This window comes from Trichechus manatus, unplaced genomic scaffold (assembly GCF_000243295.1).
Source record: "Trichechus manatus latirostris isolate Lorelei unplaced genomic scaffold, TriManLat1.0 scaffold00008, whole genome shotgun sequence".
NCBI classification, from domain to species: Eukaryota; Metazoa; Chordata; class Mammalia; order Sirenia; family Trichechidae; genus Trichechus; species Trichechus manatus.
Window position 1 is genome coordinate 6,816,136 of NW_004443944.1, and position 18,491 is coordinate 6,834,626.

The 18,491-nt window shown below is 49.7% G+C and overlaps 1 protein-coding gene across 1 annotated transcript in view; it reads left to right on the forward strand.

Annotated features, from left to right (window-relative positions):
• The window catches only part of BMP7 (bone morphogenetic protein 7), a 75,809-nt gene that overhangs the window by 14,023 nt on the left and 43,295 nt on the right, over nucleotides 1-18,491 (forward strand). The window contains exon 2 of the mRNA XM_004370217.1: nucleotides 17,591-17,783. Within this exon, the coding sequence (XP_004370274.1) occupies nucleotides 17,591-17,783 (193 nt within the window). The remainder of the gene's footprint in view (nucleotides 1-17,590; nucleotides 17,784-18,491) is intronic.

The window sequence follows — 18,491 nt, forward strand, 5'->3', positions numbered from 1 at the left end:
CCGCGGTTAATGTTACATGTGAGGAAGTTGGGACTCAGCGATGAAGTCACTTGCCTGGCCTTGAGGATGGCAGGTCTGTCTGGCCTTGCATCCCAATCACTGGTGTGTGATCTCAGGCAAGTTATTATTATTATTTTCTTTTCTTTTTTTGTGCTTTAGGGGTGAAGGTTCACAGCTCAAGTTAGTCTCTCATACAAAAATTTACACACACATTGTTACGTGACACTAGTTGCTATCTCTAGAATGTGACCGCACACTCCTGTTTTCCACCCCGAATTTCCTGTGTCCATTCAACCAGCTCCTGTCCCTTTCTGCCTTCTCATCTCGCCTCCGGACAGGAGCTTCCCATTTAATCTTGTGTATCTGCTTGAACTAAGAAACACACTCTTCACGAGTATCATTTTGTGTCTTATAGTCCAGTCTATTCTTTGTCTAAAGAGTTGGCCTAGGAAATGGTTTTAGTTCTGGGTTAACAGAGAGTCCAGGGGCCATGTCTTCTGGGGTTCCTCCAGTCTCAGTCAGACCATTAAGTCTGGTCTTTTTACTAGAATTTGAGTTTTGCAGCCCACTTTTCTCCTGCTCCATCGGGAACTCTCTGTTGTGTTCCCCGTCAGAGCAGTCATTGGTGGTAGCCAGGCACCATCTAGTTCTTCTGGTCTCAGGCTGATGAAGTCTCTGGTCTCTGTGGCCTTTTCTGTCTCTTGGGCTAATATTTTCCTTGTGTCTTTGGTGTTCTTCATTCTCCTTTGTTCCAGGTGGGTTGGGACCAATTGATGCATCTTAGATGGCCACTCGCTAGCTTTTAAGACCCCAGACGCCACTCACCAAAGTGGGATGCAGAACATTTTCTTAATAAGCTTTGTTTATGCCAGCTGACCTAGATGTCCCCCGAAACCATGGTCCCCAGACCCCCACCCCCTGCTACACATCCCTTGAAGTGTTTGGTTGTACTCAGGAAACTTCTTAGCTTTTGGTTTAGTCTAGTAGTGCTGACTTCCCCTGTAGTGTGTGTTGTTCTTCCCTTCACCTAAGATAATTCTTGTCTACTATCTAGTTAGTGAATTCCCCTCTCCCTCTCTCCCCACCCTTGTAACTATCAAAGAATGTTTTCCTCTGTGTTTAAATCTTTTCTTGAGTTCTTAGAATAGTGTTCTCATATAATATTTGTCCTTTTGCAACTAATTTCATTCAGCATAATGCCTTCCAGATTCATCCATGTTATGAGATGTTCCACGGGTTCATCGTTGTTCTTTATTGTTCTGTAGTATTCTATCGTCTGAATATACCATAATTTGTTTATCCATTCGTCCATTGATGGGCACCTAAGTTGTTTCCTTCTTTTTGGTATCGTGAATACTGCTGCTATGAACATGGGTGTGCATATATCTATTCATGTGACAGCTCTTATTTCTCTAGGATATATTCCAAGGAGGGGGATAGCTGGGTGGTATGGTACTTCTATTTCTAGCTTTTTAAGGAAGCACCAAATCAATTTCCAAAGTGGTTGTACCATTTTACATTCCCACCAAGAGTGTATAAGTGTTTCAATCTCTCCACAACCTCTCCAGCATTTATTATTTTGTATTTTTGGATTAAGACTAGCCTTGCTGGGGTGAATCTTCTGGATTTCTGATTGCTGACTCTCTATGGATTCTTGCTGCCTGTTAAATTTGTCATTATGCTCTTCTCTAATCTTTTTAATTTCCTCTGTTGTGTGTTCTGCGTTTTGCTTAATTTCCTTACTAATTTCTTGAAGAGTTCTGTACATTAATCTTTTGTATTCTGCCTCTGGTAATTTCAAGAGATTTTCGTCTCCTGGAAAATTTCTAGATTCCTTATTTTGGGAGCTTGCTGAAGCCATCATGGCTTGCCTCTTTATGTGATTTGATATTGACTGTTGTCTCTCAGCCATCAGTAAGTTATTATATTTATTTGTGTTTGCTTACTGTGTCCTAGCTTCTTGTTTTGTTTTGATATGCCCAAATAGGCTGCTTATGTGAGCTAGTTTGATTACTGGCAACTTTGAAGCTCTAATGTCCTGTTAGATCTAACAGGTGGTTAGATCTGTTACTAGGTATATGAGCTCAGGAGTCTGCCTACTCCTCCTGTATGGATTCAGCTCAGGTGCCCAGGTAGACAGCCGCCAAGTGTGTGGTGTAGACTCTCACTTACAGTCCTAGACAAGCATGGGTGATTGGTGTAGGCACAGGCATCTGGCTGCAGCAGGGGAACACACTCTAAGCAAGGCAAGGGGCTGACGGTCGCCCCCGAGCGTCCAGGAGGAAGGTGTGTCCCTGTTCCCTAGAACACGTAGGTGGGTGGGTTTTGCAGCCGGACTATAATGCTGTTGGCTGTAAGGACTGGGGGACACCTCTGATTCATGGCCCCTATTGCAGGTGGCTAGGTGGCATGGGTGGAGCCACCAGTCCTCAGACCCCTGATGTGGGTAGGTGAAGACCTTGCTTAATGGGCAGAGCAGTGTCAGATGTCAAGAACCTGCCACTTCACAGCTGAAACAGTTGAAGTTAGGGTTCCGGTATATACCCTGTTGTACTGTGGTAATGAGGGCCTACCCTGTTGAGATGGGCGCGCACAAACCTATGCAGGGGGAAGGGCACTCAAAGTGCATGGATCCCTTATGCCTGTGCCTAGGCAAAGGAGCTATGCCTACCCTGGGTTCTTGGCTTAGGGGAGCCGGCAGTTTATTTTTGCCTCTGTTTGTTAATTTGTTCACTCTCCAAGGCAGGGAGAATGGCTCTGGGCGTGTGACGGATCCTACTTCCAGCCCAGGGGACTCAGCAGTTGCTGAAGCCGGTCCTAGACCCAGTGCAGAGCATGAAGCGGGGAGGTAAATGGGAGAGAGGTTTTTCCCTGAGGGGTGTTTTTGATCCCCTCAGTAGGCCGAGCGCAGTTAATTATCTTTTGCCAGATTGAGGGCTGCTTCTCACTGGTTCTGGGTGGCCGTGTAGACTCTCAGTGGCTTTGTCTCTCCTGGTGCGGAAAACGCGCCTCCGGAGCACCGCTGCTTGCCTGCCTCACTGCTCACCCCCAAGCTGATCAGGCCTGAAGGGCTCAGGCTCTCGCCAGGTCAGGTCTGGCAACTCCTCGCTGCTTCTGAACCCTCCCCCCACGCTGGTCACTCAGTCCGGTTCCTCAGCTGTGCCTTTGATGTTCTGGGCTCCCAGATTGCCATATATAATTGATTCACTTGTTTTTTTCGGGTCTGTGTTGTAAGAGGTTCTGTTGGAAGCATCGGACTACTCCGCCATCTTGGCCCCACCTCCAAATTAGAATGTCTTAATATTGATTCTTTGGCCCACGGAGCCGTCCTTAAATTGACTGTGCCTCTTACAATAGAGGAAACAAGTGACAAATACTGAGTAGAACTGGAGGCAGATAAAGCCGGTCAGCCCTTATGTCTAATGGAAGTGTGTATTGAAGTGTGTCGTGTATAGAACGTAGCACAAATCAAATCGCTTGAGGATTCTCACCAAGCAGACACCTGAGTAGCCTGCGCCCAGCTCAGAAACAGAACCTCACTGGCCCCCAAAACCCCTTCTTTGTGCCAGCACCCAGGGGTAACTTATCTTGTCTGTGCTTACACTTCATACAAATCTAGCTGGACAACAATACCCTTTAAAATGGCTGGTTGGAAGAAACATTGATTTGGAAAGATAACCTCATTAGAATTGCTTCATGGAGACCCTAGACCTGCTTTGCAAGTCTGTTTGCAACTCCACTGGGTATACCCGACATACGATACAAAACATAATGGAAAAAAGCAGTTCTTTGGTTTGCTCTCCGATTCTCTTCCTTCCCCCACCCAAAATATGTTCAAAGGAAAGTGATGAGGTTTGAAGGGTGTTTTGGTTGTTCCACTTGGGAATTCTAGTGTAATTTGTCAAAATATGAAAATGGAATGAATGAAGTGCCTGAAAATTTCCGGTTTCCACTAAACCTCTCCCCACTGGCCCCTGGGAAGGCCTTTGCACATCTCAGCACCGTCCTAGTTACAGAAAAGAGTGAAGTGGTTTGGTCCAGGGATGGGGCTTTAAAGAGAACTCTTATTTTGAAAGGGAGACGGGAGCCGGGGCAGGCAGGAAAGACGGAACAATCCTTCCTGGACGGCACCTGCACCTCCCAGACCTAATGAGTTTAGGTTGATGGAACCCAGACCTCAGGAAGGATTATAAATTCCCATTTGATTTGATTTGCTTCTAAAATACCTTAAACCAGCTGTGCCTGCCCCTCTGACCCAGGCTCTCTGCTGCTTTGGGAGAAAGTCTGGGCAGGCATCCTTCTGTGCTGGGGGAGGGACGAGGGAGGGCCCAGCGTCTCTCAGGCCAGCCATTCCGGGGCCTGCTCTGGTCTGCCTGGGAGTAGGTAGGGCACAAGTCCTGCCATGCCCCGTGATTGCAGCATCTGTCCTCTGAATCTTCACAGCAGCCCTGTGGCGGTTGTCCTCATTCCCGTTTTACAGACCAGTAAGTGGTTAACTCATCCTGAGTCCCTGCTGGCAAGTAGCAGAGCCCACATTCAAACCCAGGCTGTCCCCTGTGGTCCGTGCTCAACCTCAATTTTCTGTTGCTTCTTGAGCTGAGCAAGCCAGAGAGGGTGGTTTGCATTCTCCTGAGGGAGCTCATGGGGAACGGTTCCAAAAGACTTCATGACGATCCTTGAGCGCCAGGCTATGTGTAGGTGGAACAGCGGTGGGCAACAAAATAATAAGAATTGGCATCCTTCAAGATTTTAATATGTGCCAGGCACTCTGCAGACATTCTCTGTGCTAGTGGTTCTCAAAATGCAGTCCCCCGACCAGCAGCATCAGCGTCACCTGAGAACAGGTTAGAAAGTCATGTTCTCGGCCCCATGAGCACCTACTGGATCAGGAACGCATAGGGGTGGGCCCAGCAGGTGAGTCTGTCTAGTCGACTCGGACTCACGGTGACCTCATATGTGTCAGACTAGAGCTGTGCTCCATGAGGTTTCAGTGGATGATTTTTCAGCAGTAGATGGCCAGACCTTTCTTCCGAGGCATTTCTGGGTGGATGCGAACCTCCAGTCTTTCAGCTAGCAGCCTATGAAGCCAGTATTATTACTCTGTCCCCATTTTACAGATGAGGAGTAACTTCCCGAACACCCCGGTGAGTGGTAGAGCCGGGACTCAGTGTCTAGCTTCAGCATCCGTTGTCAAATCCTCTGTTCGATGCCCTCTTAGTTCTTCCTCTTTTGAAGTTAAATCTAGAGGAGAGAACAGTTAGTGTAAAGATCATCAGGCCAGTCAATAAAATAATCACAACATGGAAGTTCTAGGTAGGAAAGGAAGGGGGAGGGGGAGGGTAGCCATGGCATCCGAGTTGCGACCAGCTCAGAGGTGGGGAGGAGCCCGCTGCGCTGGGCAGGTTGGTGCCAAGCCTCTGCCTCCAAGTTCCTGAAGTCGGGGTGGATTATGCAGTGCCCTGTCCTTCACCGGGTGCTTGATGGTGAATGTCCACTCCCACGTGGCCCTGTGGCTGGATCAGGGATTGTCACCCTGTTTACAGACAGAATCGAGAGGCGCCAAGCCTCCAGCGTCCGTCCTTCGGTCCACAGCCTCTTGTATGGAGTGAGGCCTCACATCCACAGCTCCAGAATGAAATCATGCCTGTTGTAGTGTGCCATCAAATCGATTCTGACTTAGTGACCCGAAAGGACAGGGTAGAACTGCCCCCTCGGGTTTCCTGGGCTGTAATCTTTACCGTAGCAGATGGACAGGTCTTTCTTCCATGGAGCTGCTGGGTGAATGTGAACCACTGACCTTTTGGTTAGCAGCCAAGCACTTAACCACTGAGCCACCAGGGCTCCTTGCAATTCTCCCCACTTCTGCAGGGTGCCTTACACTCAGGGCATCCTTTTGAGGAACGGTGTTCTCATGTATCTCTACAAGGTGAATCCAGACCCTCATTTGCGGTGAGCTCTTCAGAGCGTGTTGTGGTTTACAGCGCATTGACGCCGTAGAGCGGTGCCATCGGATAGAACTTCTGTGACGATGGAAGTGTTCTGTAGTTGCGCTGTCCAATTCCTTAGCCTCTAAGCTGCAGGGAGCTGCTTAGATGTAAATTAATTAAAATGAAGTAAAATTACCAATCCAGTTCCTCAGCCACACTAGCCAGGTTTCGAGAGCTTAATAGACACCTGTGGTTAGTGGCTGCTGTATTTGACATTGACATTGCAGGGCTGGAGTTCTCGCAGTTTAGGGGATTAGGCTGAACCATACATAGGTCACAATTGGTAGAATTTGTCTGCAACTTTATATTCCACAGCCCAGTAGAAGGGAAGGGAGACTTCCGACCATGTAAATCCATTCTTGCGATACACAGGGCAACGCCTAGCCTCAGTGAACTGGGGACAAACCTAGCTAGTTGAGAGCCCAAAACCAAATGAGTTGCCATCCGGTCAGTTCCAACTCATGGCGACTTCATGTGTGTCAGAGTAGAACTATGTGGAAGTAGATCGCCAGGCCTTTCTTTCGAGGTGCCTCTGAGTGGACTCCAACCTTTCAGTTAGCAGCCAGGGTGTTAACCATTTGCACCACCCAGGAACTCAGCTAAGAACCCAGATGTGGCAAAACATGTATTTTCTGACCCTCTGGAACTCTGTCTAGCTCATGATTTCTTAACCTTGGTACTAGTGACATTTGGGACAGGAGGTTCTCTGTTGTGGGGGCTGTAGGGTGTTTAGCAGCATCCCCCCCCACTAGATTCCAGTAGCAGCCCCTCTCTCCCGTGAGAATCAGAAATGTCTCCTGACACGGCCCAGTATCCCCCCGGGGGCAACCACTGGTTTAGCTGAAAACAACTACTTTCCGTTCTTTTTCCTCATTTCTAATGAGCCAAGGATGGGGTTGGGCCCTAGAGGTCCCTGGGGTGCAGGGTGCAGGAGGGCCCCCTCGGTGTATGGTGGAGAGACTGACATGCGCTCACAGCCTGGTTTTCTTTTCAGCTTCACCAGCGTCTGGGTCTTTTAAAACAAACAACTTGCCTCAGCTCCAGAGATAATTAAACCCATCTTTCTCTGCCTCTCTCCGCCCCATCCCTAAGCCCGTTGGTTCATTCAATTCACAATGATAACATTGTTCGAGCAATGCGGCACACATGTTGACACTGGAGTGTTTAATCTTGTGGGCCAGTAATTCACTGGGCCCCGCCCCCACCCCAAACATCTGTGCCGGCTGGATGGCTCATGACAACAACAAAAAAAAACGCCACGCAAGAAGCCCTGCCCGCCCGCCTCGCCTCCCGCCCTCCCGGCCCTGCGTCCTGAGTCTCCGGATGCAGCTCCTGCATCTAACAAGGAAGGCAGTGTCTCCCAGGACCCTCTCGAGAGCACCGCACCGGTGCGTGGGACTCCAGGTGGTCCAGCTGGCAGCCAAAGCATTTGGTGGAAAGTTCGAAAGTTGAAGAAGTAGTTCAGGGATGGGAAAGACAATGCCAGCCTGTGTACCCACCACCAGGCAGGGCCCCCGGTTTGCGGGGCTGGGGAGAGGTGATGGGGAGATGGATTGATGCTACAGAACCTTCAAGCTGTCAGCCTCCCTAGACAAGAACACAGAGACCCACCCCAGCCTGGCTTCTAAGGTTATTAATGCTGAGTGTCCGCAGATCTTCTAGACTAAGACTAGGAAGAAAGGCCTGGTGATTTACTTCAGAAAATCATCCATTGAAAATCCTATGGGTCGTAACAGAATATTGGCCAATGCAGTGCTGAAAGGCACTCAGCATACACAGTGGCTGCAACAATGGACCCCAGCGCACCGATGATCGTGAACGTGGCGCGGGACCCAACACCATTGCCTTCTGTTGTATGTGGAGTCTCACCGTGAGTCAGAGCAGACTCAACAGAAGCTAAAAACGTTGGGTGAGCACGTAGCTTGTGCCAAGAGCTGGATGTACTGTTGGTGGTGGGTGCCGTCTGGTCGATTCCGACTCATAGCGACCCTATAGGACAGAGTAGAACTGCCCCATAGGATTTCCAAGGCTGACATCTTTACGAAAGCAGATTGCCACATCTTTCCCCCGCAGAGCGGCTGGTAGGTTCTAACTGCCAGCCTTTCAGTTAGCAGCTGAGCGCTTAACCACTGTACCACCAGGGCTCCTTGCCATAAAAATTACAGCCTAGGGAATCCTATGGGGCAGTTCTACTCTGTCCTCTAGGGTCGATACGAATTGGAATCGACTTGCGAGCAACAGGTTTTGTTCTGTTTTTTGACTTGCCTTTCTCCACAGCAGATTGCTAGGTCTTTTCTCCCACGGAGCGGATAGTGTGTTCCAGCTGCTGATCTTTCGGTTAACAGCTGAGCACTTTAACCGTTGCTCTGCCAGGGCCCCTCGGATATACTGGAGAGCAGCCTTATTTAATCCTCTCCACAGCTGTGAGGCCAGTGATGCTTCCCTCCACCTCTTTGGCCGAACAGTGAAGAGCTCAGGGCTTTGGGGATTCAGACCAGCTGTGTGGCCTCACCTCAACCTTCCCTCAACCTCTCTGAGCCTCAATGTCCTCATCTGTAAAATGGGCTTGATGGATGAATGAACAAGTCTACCTCTAAGCAGGGCGTGGCATCTTTACCCGTGGAGGGTGTCTAAGATGGTGGCTGTTAACCCAGCTTAGGGGTTCTGTAGGTGACAGAGCTGCAGTCTGACGGAGCCTCCGTCGCCTGCTCTCTCTCTCCCTGAGTGTGACAACTGAGGGTTCTCACGTTCCGCGCTGGGCGGCCAATACATACTTGGTGAATGAGTACAGTGGGGTGTGAGGAGACACAGTGATATTTCCTTGGCAGGGTGTATCCTTTTAGATTGATGCTTGGTCCTTTTTCTCTGGCCTTGGGACAGTCCCCTCCCTTCTCTAATAGCTGTGCAGCAAAGTGCGGTGATGTGGCGAAAGGAGGCACAGCATGGCTCTGTTCTTTAGAGAACCTTATCCTCTGAGAGTGGGCCGCGCGGCTGCTGTTTTCCAGAACTCCCAGTTTATTGCAGGCCTCTGGCGGCTTGTTCAGCTCCTTAATCTTGCCATGTTAATCTTCGAATGAATGAAGGGCCATCATCAAATTTCACATCCCCGAAGCTGCAGGGCCGTAAATCACTTCCCAACAGCAGTCTTGGTAACCACTCGCTCCAGTGAGTTCTGGCGTGTGCCAGAACCTCCTGCATGAGCTGTATCCCCATAGAAAAGGCAGGCATCTGGTTTGGAAGTCAGAGTTACATGGGGAGATAGGTGTGGGAGAGGTTCTGGGTCATGGGCCCGAAGCAGTCAAGGTCCTTGAATCTCAGTGCTGGCTTCTAGTTAGGCGTCCCTGGGTGATGCAAATGGTTAAGTGCTGACTACTAGCTGAAAGGTCGACAGTTTGAATCCACCCAGAGACACCTCGAAACAAAGGCCTGGCAATCTGCTTCTGAAAGGTCAAGGCTTTGCACACCGTATGGAGCAGCTCTGCTCTGCAGGCGTGGGGTGGCCAGGAGTCAGAAGCTATGCAATGACACCTAACAGCAACAGCAGCTCCTAGTTATATTGTGCATTTGCTTTGTTCTGTGGCTTCCCGAGTCTCGTCCTCATTAAAGGGGCTGAGGGCTCTGTCCGCAGCCCCTAAGCGGAGCTGAGGAAGTCTGTGGACCCGTCTGAGGTCACGGAAACCAGACTCGGAGAGAGGTGTAGAGCAGTCCTGCTGGACCTGCAGTTTCCTCCCAGAAAGAGTCTCTTCCTTTGCTCCTGAAACGTCGCCTCCCGGCTCATCGCTTAGTGGCGTCTTGGGGCAGTGAGAGGGGCTGGCAGGTTGTCCGTGTTTCTTCTGAAACCATGAAGATTTGGAAAGAGCTGCTGGGGGATTGACTTCCAGGTCTGGCCAGGAGAGCAGCTTTAAGAGGAAAGGAAGACAGCTTTGTTCAGGCTGAGAATTCTGCCTTCCGTTTGTCTGTCTCATTCACAACCAGAGAGTTCTTTTGCTTCAGGAGTCTGCGCGATTGTTCCCCAAAGCTGCATTCTGAGGTTTCTGAGTAGCCGATGACCAAGTCCAGCGAATGCCCTCTTCCCTTATCCCCTTTAGTTCGATCTGGCCACCATCTGGTCACCTTACCGGCCTGTCTTCTGGCCCAGCTCCGCCCCCTTGACTGAGTTCTTCTGGCAGCCTTGATTCTCTATTTCCCATGCAGCCCCCACATGTTGGGTTGAGGCCATGCTTGTCTTTCCTTTTTTGTATGTGCATTTTCCCTGCATAGCTTTATGCAGAAACCGTTTATAATTTAAGATGAAACACACCAAGGTACAATGCCTTTGAGCTTTGAGAACTCTTGTGCAGGAGAGGCTAAAACTGAACACGTTCATACCTTCTAACCCAGCAATCCCACCCAAGGTGTTGACCCCAGTGGAAATGTGTCTACCGAAGGTCATGGACAAGAATGTTCATTGTAGCACAGTTTGTAATAGCCCTAAACTAGAACTACCCAAATGCCCATGAAAAAACAAATTGTAATCGATTCATGCAACTGGGTCCTACACTGCAGTGGGAATGAATGAACTACCATTGCGTGCAATGACATGGGTGAGTGCTGGTGACTCTTGGGTGAAGGTTGAGTGACTATTGAGTGACAGAAGCAGAGGACAGGGGAGGGGGCACACTTGCGTGGTACCATTAACTGAGTGCGAAGCTGGCAACGTGAATCTGGGGTTCGGTGTCAGGATGGTGCTCACCTTTGGGAGGAGGGGCTGATGCTTGGGAGAGGGCCCTCTGGGGATTTCATTGGTGCCGGTAAGGAGGTGTCTGCCCTGCTCTGGGGCGTTCATGCTGTGCAAATTCATCAAGCTCCTGAACACTTATCTGTGTATTTTACCGCGCATGTTATAATTCGATAAAATAGTTTCCTTAAAGCTGAGAAGGAGATTTCATTTCAATTGATTTATGGAGTCCAACTATGTGTCCGACTGTGTCGGGCCTTGGGGGTTCAGCATTGGGTGACAGACGCCATGTCCCCATTCCTATGGAGCTTAGACCCGCGGGGGCCTCTCTTGTATTTGGAAATCATCCGAGTCTAAAGAAAGCAGCTTTCAAGGCTCATGGTCACCCGGCGGTGACCACTGTTCTGCGGGCGTTTTTCCTTCCCGTCCGTTCCTGAGCCTCTTGATAATTGGGCTCGTGTTTGTTTTGCACAGAACGGCTTTGGTTGCAAATGGCAGTGGCCTGGCTCCAAAGAACTGAAGGAAAAGGAGGGCTTGTTTGAAGGGCCCTGGCATAGCTCATAGATCGGGAGAACTGAAACCCTAAACTTAAGACAGGGTGGGGACCAGCAGACCAGGGGATGGAGCCTGGCAGGCGCCTTTCCTTCATTCTGGTCCTCGTCCTCCTGCCCGGATGCTTCTTCTCACAGACCAGCTTCCCCTGTGCCACAGTGGCGCCTGGCTTGGCTCCTTCCTTAGAGATCAAGGCAGAGAAGACAGGCCCTCTTTCCCACCACGTTCCAGTAAAGATAAAGGAAATCCCATGCTTGGCGCAGTTGAGGGCTCGTCCCCTCCCATCGCTTAGCTCGGTAGGAGGCAGTGATGGGACAAGACGGCGCGCTCCCTTTCGGACTGCGTGACTTGACCGGGACAGTAGAACTGTGCTCCATAGGATTTTCAATGGCTGATTTTTCAGAAGTAGATGGCTGACTGGCCCTTTCTTTTGAGGTGCCTCTGGGTGGGTTCGAACCTCTCATCTCTTGGTTAGCAGCCAAGTGCATTAACCATGTACACCACGCAGGGACTGCACATTGACACGAGAGGTACACCTTAAACATGTAACTCCCTTTATAAGTCTCCGTGTTGCGTTGCAGATTTATTTGGATTGTTATAACCCCCCTTTACAGAGCACTCCACTGTAGTGAGAGTATGCCTGAATGTTTAGTGTAACTGATTCTGGGAGAAGCAACCCCAGACACCGAGGGGAGGCCCTCCTGGCTTGATGCTGGTGGTCTTCCCTAGCATGGCAGAGGGCCAGTGGGCAGTTTCCTGTCCCCCCGTGTCTCGAACCCTTTGTTGACCCCCTTCAGCTCAGAATTTCCCCTTCCAAGGCCAGTTTAGGGTTTCTGACTTCAAGCTTTCGTAAAAGAAGGACTCGAGAACTGGCTTTGGGGACGCTGATGGGGCTGATTGCTGTCAAGATGGTGCTTTCCAGAATCCATTTTCTTTGGACTTTTCAGTTTCTGGAATTTGGCCCCTTTTAATGTTTTTTTTTTTTTTTAAATAATATTTGATTGTGTTTTAGGTGAAAGTTTACGTAGCAAATTAGGTTCCTATTTAACAATTTTTATACAAATTTTTCGGTGCCATTGGTTACAGTTTTCGCGGTGTTTCAGCGTCTTGTTATTTTCATTCTGCTTGTTCTGTTTCCGTTGATCTAGCTTCCCTTCCTCTCCTTGCTTTCTCATCTTTGCTTTTGGGTAAATGTTGACCGTTTGATCTCATATAGTTAATTGTTTACCCTTTTAATCTTTGGAAGATTAAAGTCCTTTGTTGATGCCTGTGAGCTCTCCCAGTCAGTGGTGTGCTGGAATGTGAAAGGCCGTGGGAGAAAACGTTGGCCTTCTAGGTGGTTGGCTTCCTTATGAAGTTTTGTTTATGGGCACAGAGAGACTGACTGAACACAAGTCTGGCTTTTAAGTCAAATGTGGTCACTTAAAAAGAAAATGTAAAGAAGTATTTTCTCCCTAAAAGTGCGCTTGAGCTTTTTTTATCTGCTTTGTTGTTGTTGTTAGATGTGGTCTAGTTGGTTCCAACTCATGATGATGGCCCCATGTGACAGCGTACAACTGCCCCATAGGGTTTTCGGGGCTGTAATCTTTGCGGAAGCAGATTTCCAGTTCTTTTCTCCCTTGGAGCCCTGGGTGGGTTCGAACTCTCAATCTTTCAGTTAACACCATTACACCACCAGGACTTCTTTCTATCTCCTTTACTGGTGGTGAATAAATCACCTCCGTCCTTGAGGCAGATACGACTTAGCGTCTACGCTGTCAGTTTTGTTGTTAGGTGCCATCAGGCCTGTTCTGATTCATCGCCACCACGCGTACAAGAGAGCACAACCCGGCCCAGTCCTGCGCCATCCTCACAATCGTTGCTATGTTTGAACCAATTGTTGCAGCCACTGTGCCAATCCATCTCGTTGAGGGTCTTCCTCTTTTTCATGGACCCTCTTCTTTACCAAGCCTAATGTCCTTCTCTGAGGACTGGTCCCTCTTGATAACATGTCCAAAGTACGTGAGATGAAGTCTTTCACCATCCTTGCTTCTTAGGAGTGTCCTGGCTGTACTTCTTCGAGACAGATTTGTTCATTCTTCTGGCAGTCCATGCTATGTTCAATGTTCTTATTTCCTTCTTAGGCTTAGTATTATGCAAACTTCGTTTGTTTGCTTCTTTCGCTTGCTCTTTGCATCCTCTCCCAGGAAGTCACCGCCATGATGGCAGAGATTGTGACTGGTTCCCTCTGTCCCCATGCTTGCCAGAGTGCTGGGCATTGTCAATACTCAATACATAAGAATTTGCTGATTGAGTGAGTGAGTAGATACATGAGTTGACAGGACAAATTCTACTCCGAACTCGGGCTAGCAGCGCCCACCAGAGAACTTGGCATTGTGGAAGTTCAGAATTGATAGGAGGAAGGAAGGGCTGACGTGTTTGGGAAAGTGGTCATCAGATGCCCCTTGGTTTTCTTCCAAGACAGACTTGTTCATTCTTCTGGCAGTCCATGGTATATTCAGTATTCTTTGCCAGCACCGTAACTCAAAGGCATCCGTTCTTTGTATTCCTCAGTTCATTGTCCAGCTTGGAGTAGCTGCCACATAAAATGGAAACCTTGAACAGACTAGTTTTGGGTTTTGGTTTGGACTTTAAATTATTCATTGCTCGTTGAAACCAATGACTTCCTTCTCTGATAATTCACAGACCTACTTTCAGAGGATGTGGTGATAAGGGTGCCAGAAGGACAGAATGAATAGTATCATGGCTTATACCTCTGATTGTGTTAAAGTACGAATTTCATGAAGGAGATTCACTTGAAGAGCCATCCCACAGAGTTGGCAAGAAATTTAGTTGGTCACTAACCCTTCTTTTCTTATTTAAAAGAAACTTTTGAAGCCTGATATCTTCATTGCCTTATCAGTTAAGATAAACATTTGATCTTATGCATTTTAAAAAAGCTACACATACACCCGCTGTGATAAACTTTTTATTTGTGATTACATATCCATGTTTTCTTTCTCCGTTGGGGTGACTTTAATGAGTGTGTTGTTGTTGTTAGTCGATTCTGACCAATAATGACCCATGTGACCGTGGAACTGCCCTGTAACGTATTCTTGGCCGTAGTCTTTGCAAGAGCCATTGAGTAGACTCATCCAACACATGGCACTTCGTGTGTGTCAGAGCAGAACTGTGATTGTTTGGGGAGTAGATCATTCTAGGCTCCCGGGTGGACTTGAACCTCCAATCTTTCAATTAGCAGCTGAGCTCTTTAACCCTTAATACCAGCTAGGGACTCCCTTCCTGTGTTACGCTTATGCAACCATTTCTTTATTGTTTGGCCTATTGCAGAAATTTTTTTATTTTCAAGTAAAGGGACCATCACTGAAATACGTACACATACGCAAATGGTGCTTCTTCTGCACCAGCTGGCATTGTTTTTGCAGCCCTGTGACAAGGGCAAACATGAATTACTCACCATATGTCAGGCCCCGTGTAAGTACCGGCTCCTGCCATCTTCCCCTTAAAGATGTGCAGACAGACCTGCAAAGTGAACGTGTCTCTCTGGGCCCGAGGCCAGCCTCGAGCTGTTGACCAAGGCCTTGGAGGAGCTGGTGGATGAAGGCCTCGGGTTCGGCGTGGGGCCTGGATGTGAACCCAGCTCTTCAATTTTGGGCAGGCCCCTTGGCATGACACGTCTGGGTCTCAGAGTCACCCTCTGCCAACAGGCCGTTGGTGCTCCCCTCACAGGGTGGACATGAGGGTGGAATGTGCCAGAAAGGTCACAGGGTGGCCCAGGGCGTTTCCACAGGTGCAGAGTTGGGGTCGTTGCCTCCACTGAGGGGCCATCTTCCTGAGGCTCACAGGTTCCCGTGGGCAGCTCTTTCTAGGGCAAACAAAACCCAACCAGCTGCTGTTGAGTGGACTCTGACTCCCGGCGACCCCGTGTGTGTCAGAGTAGGACTGTGCTCCACAGGATTTTCAATGGTTGATTTTTCAGAAGTAGATTGCCAGGCCTTTCTTCCAAGGTGCCTCTAGGTGGATTTGAACCTCCAACATTTTGGTTAGCAGCCAACTGCACTAATAGTTTACATCACCCAGGAACTCCGTCACAAAAGACCCTTCCCTCTCACCTCTGTGAACAGAAGTGGGGATGCCCCTTCTCCTTCCCTCCCGTTCAGTACAGCCTTCCCCATAAATTGGTCAGAGATAGGCAGAAGCTGTGATGGGCGGGACGGTGGGATGGTGTCTGCAGAGTCCTTCTGCCAGCGGCTCTCCACTTGTGGCTCAGGAGTCCAGCAGCTGCAGTTCAGCGGTCACCTCCCCAAGGCCTTCCTAAGGCATGTCCACCCCTGTGCCAGACAGGGTCCCCTGACCCCAGGGACTTCATCTGTCCCTCTGCTTAGTAGGGACCACCCTCCTCACCTGCCCTCACCCCCGTATCATTTTGAATGATGGGTTGCTCAGGTTTCAAATGGAATTTAAAAAAAAAACGGACACCTCTGGGAAGGGTCTTTGGGCCACCAGGTGGTCTGGGCGTCTTCCCTTCGTGGCAGAGCATGGCCACGTCTGCCCAGCACCTGCACCTTGGCTGCCCTACCCAGCCTGGGACTGAGCCGTTCATGCTGAACACGCTGGTCAATCTCTCCTGGCCAGACTAGACTGATTCTCTCCCTATTTCTTTGTCCCACCCCCCAGACAGGAAGTGGAGATGGGGTGTATCTCCCAGGAGCTGAGAGGAGATGAAAGATCACGGAGATTCCTTCCACACCCACCCCTGCCCCTTGTGCGCCCCATGCGTGCCCCTTGCTGAGCTCTTGATGGCTCCCAGCCCCCGTCCCACTTTCTTTTGGCTCACAGGGTGCATGATCCCCAGGACACAGACGGGCTCCCAGCCACGTGGCTCCTGGGCTATGTCTGTCTGGGATGTATCCTCTATGGACCGGACAGAATTGCTTAGTCTAATGTTCCTGCTGTGATAAGGGAGAAGAGCTGCCTCGTTTTGTCTTGAAGTCACTCTCAAAGCTCTCTGGGTTTCACCACTTACCCTTTCTCTGCTTTTAGTCTTAGGCTGTGCTTGTCAACCCTGGTTGCTGGCTAGAAACTTCTGGGGGCGCTTCAAAAAGTACAGGCTTCCGGGCCCCTCCCCAAAGATATCGATCCAGTTGCTCTGGGGTAGGGCCAGGACAACGTTCAGCTGGAGCCCACCATGCTCAGCAGCTTGACATCTGGCAAGACAGCAGTGTTGACACCATGGGAATCGGCAGACACTACCGATGAGGCCCCAGAGAGCCGATGATTAAACATTTCCCAGCCCACCACTGGGCCAGGCCATCAGTGTTTTTAAAAAGTTCCCACAGTGATTCTCCAGAGGAGCAGACAGGGTTGATACCCCCGGGCCTAAAGTACCACACGATGGGCGCAGTAAGGTTACGCCCATTGATGATGGAACACCAGTTGCCGTCAAACTATTTCCTGACTCCTGGCGACCCCATGTGTGTCGGAGTAGAATTGTACCCCAAGGGTTTTCAGTGGCTGATTTTTTGGAATTAGATCACTAGGCCTTTCTTCTGAGGCACCTTTTGGTGGACTTGAACTTCCAACCTTATGGTTAGCAGCCAAGCACTTTGCAAAACCCTTGCACCACCCAGGGGTTCTCAGTAGCTGTCAGCTACCCAACCCTAAGAGATGATAAGCTGTTTAGGTGAATTAGGTGAGTTGCCCCCACCACAACCCATGAAAGGGGGCTATACCCCTTGCAGTTAACTCACCTGACTCACAGCGATCCCATAAGACAGTAGAACTGACCCATAGGGTTTCCAAGGCCGTAAATCTCTACTGAAGCAGACTACCACAGCTTTCTTCTTCGGAGCAGCTGGGGGGTTTGAACTGCCAATCTCTGTGTTAGCAGCTGAGCTCTTAACCACTGTGCCACCAGGGCTCCTGAAAGAGGATTACAGTCCCATTTTGTAGATGAGGAAATTGAGGCCAGATAGATCACCTGGTGAGTCGTCCAGGACTACACAGCTAGTTCATGCCTGAGGCTGAATTCGAACCCAGGCCTGAGCTCCCAGGGACCTGAGTCTGTCCAGGGCCTGTGGTGTGGCCGTGGTCAGTGGCCCACCTCGCCCAGCAGGTTGGAGGCAGAGCCTTTGCTCATGTTGTCCACAATGACCTGGGGTCTGAGCTTGTGACCCTTCTGCGTGTCCATGTGAGACGGGCAGTTATCGCCAGCGATCGCTGGAAATGGGCCAGGCTCCATCTTGCTCTGGCGGGGTGCTTGGCCCTTCAGCCAGGCAAGTGAAACGCAGTTACCAGCAGGCTTCTGATGTTGGTGTGTTTTCTCCCTTCCCAGTGGAACACGACAAGGAGTTCTTCCAGCCACGATACCACCACCGCGAGTTCCGGTTTGATCTCTCCAAGATCCCAGACGGAGAAGCTGTGACCGCGGCTGAATTCCGAATCTACAAAGACTATGTCCGGGAGCGCTTTGATAACGAGACGTTCCGGATCAGCGTTTACCAGGTGGTACAGGAGCACTCGGGCAGGTGGGTGCTGCATGGGTGTGACCCTCCCTCAGCTCCAGGGAAGGAGGGGGACAGCGGCCAGAGGGGGCCCAGACCCGCCGGGCAGGGGACCACCGCAGTGACCACCATGGAGCTCCAGCCACGTCCCAGGCCCTGCATCCAATATCTTCTTGATGAAGGTGTATGGTCTACGCTGTTGTTCCCTAACACTGTCACTGTTAATGGGCGCGTATTTGTGGACCATCTGGGTCTGGTCGGTGCTCTAGGGCATGGTAAGAGTGAGACAGAGAAGAGCAAGAACACGTTTGCAGGTCAGCATCTCTCCCATTCATCACTCTGATACCAAGCACATCATATCAGGCAACCAGACACAGTAGCCATGTTTAATAAAATGTTATGGAAAACATCCCCAAATTAACAAACAAAAAATAAAACCAAGCAGATAACTCTCGGCCTTCCAAGAATCACTAGGTCAAGAACTGAAAGCTTGTGTTAAAAAGACTGACATTTCTTGCTAAGATGTTAGGTGTCATTGAGTCGGTTCCTACTCATAGCGACCCTACGTACAACACAACGGAACACTGCACCGTCCCATTGTTGAAGCCACTGTGTCAGTCCATCTCATTGAGGATCTTCCTCTTTTTCGCTGACCATCTACTTCACCAAGTATGATGTCCTTCTCCAGGGACTGTTCCCTCTAGATAACATGTCCAAAGTACATAAGATGAA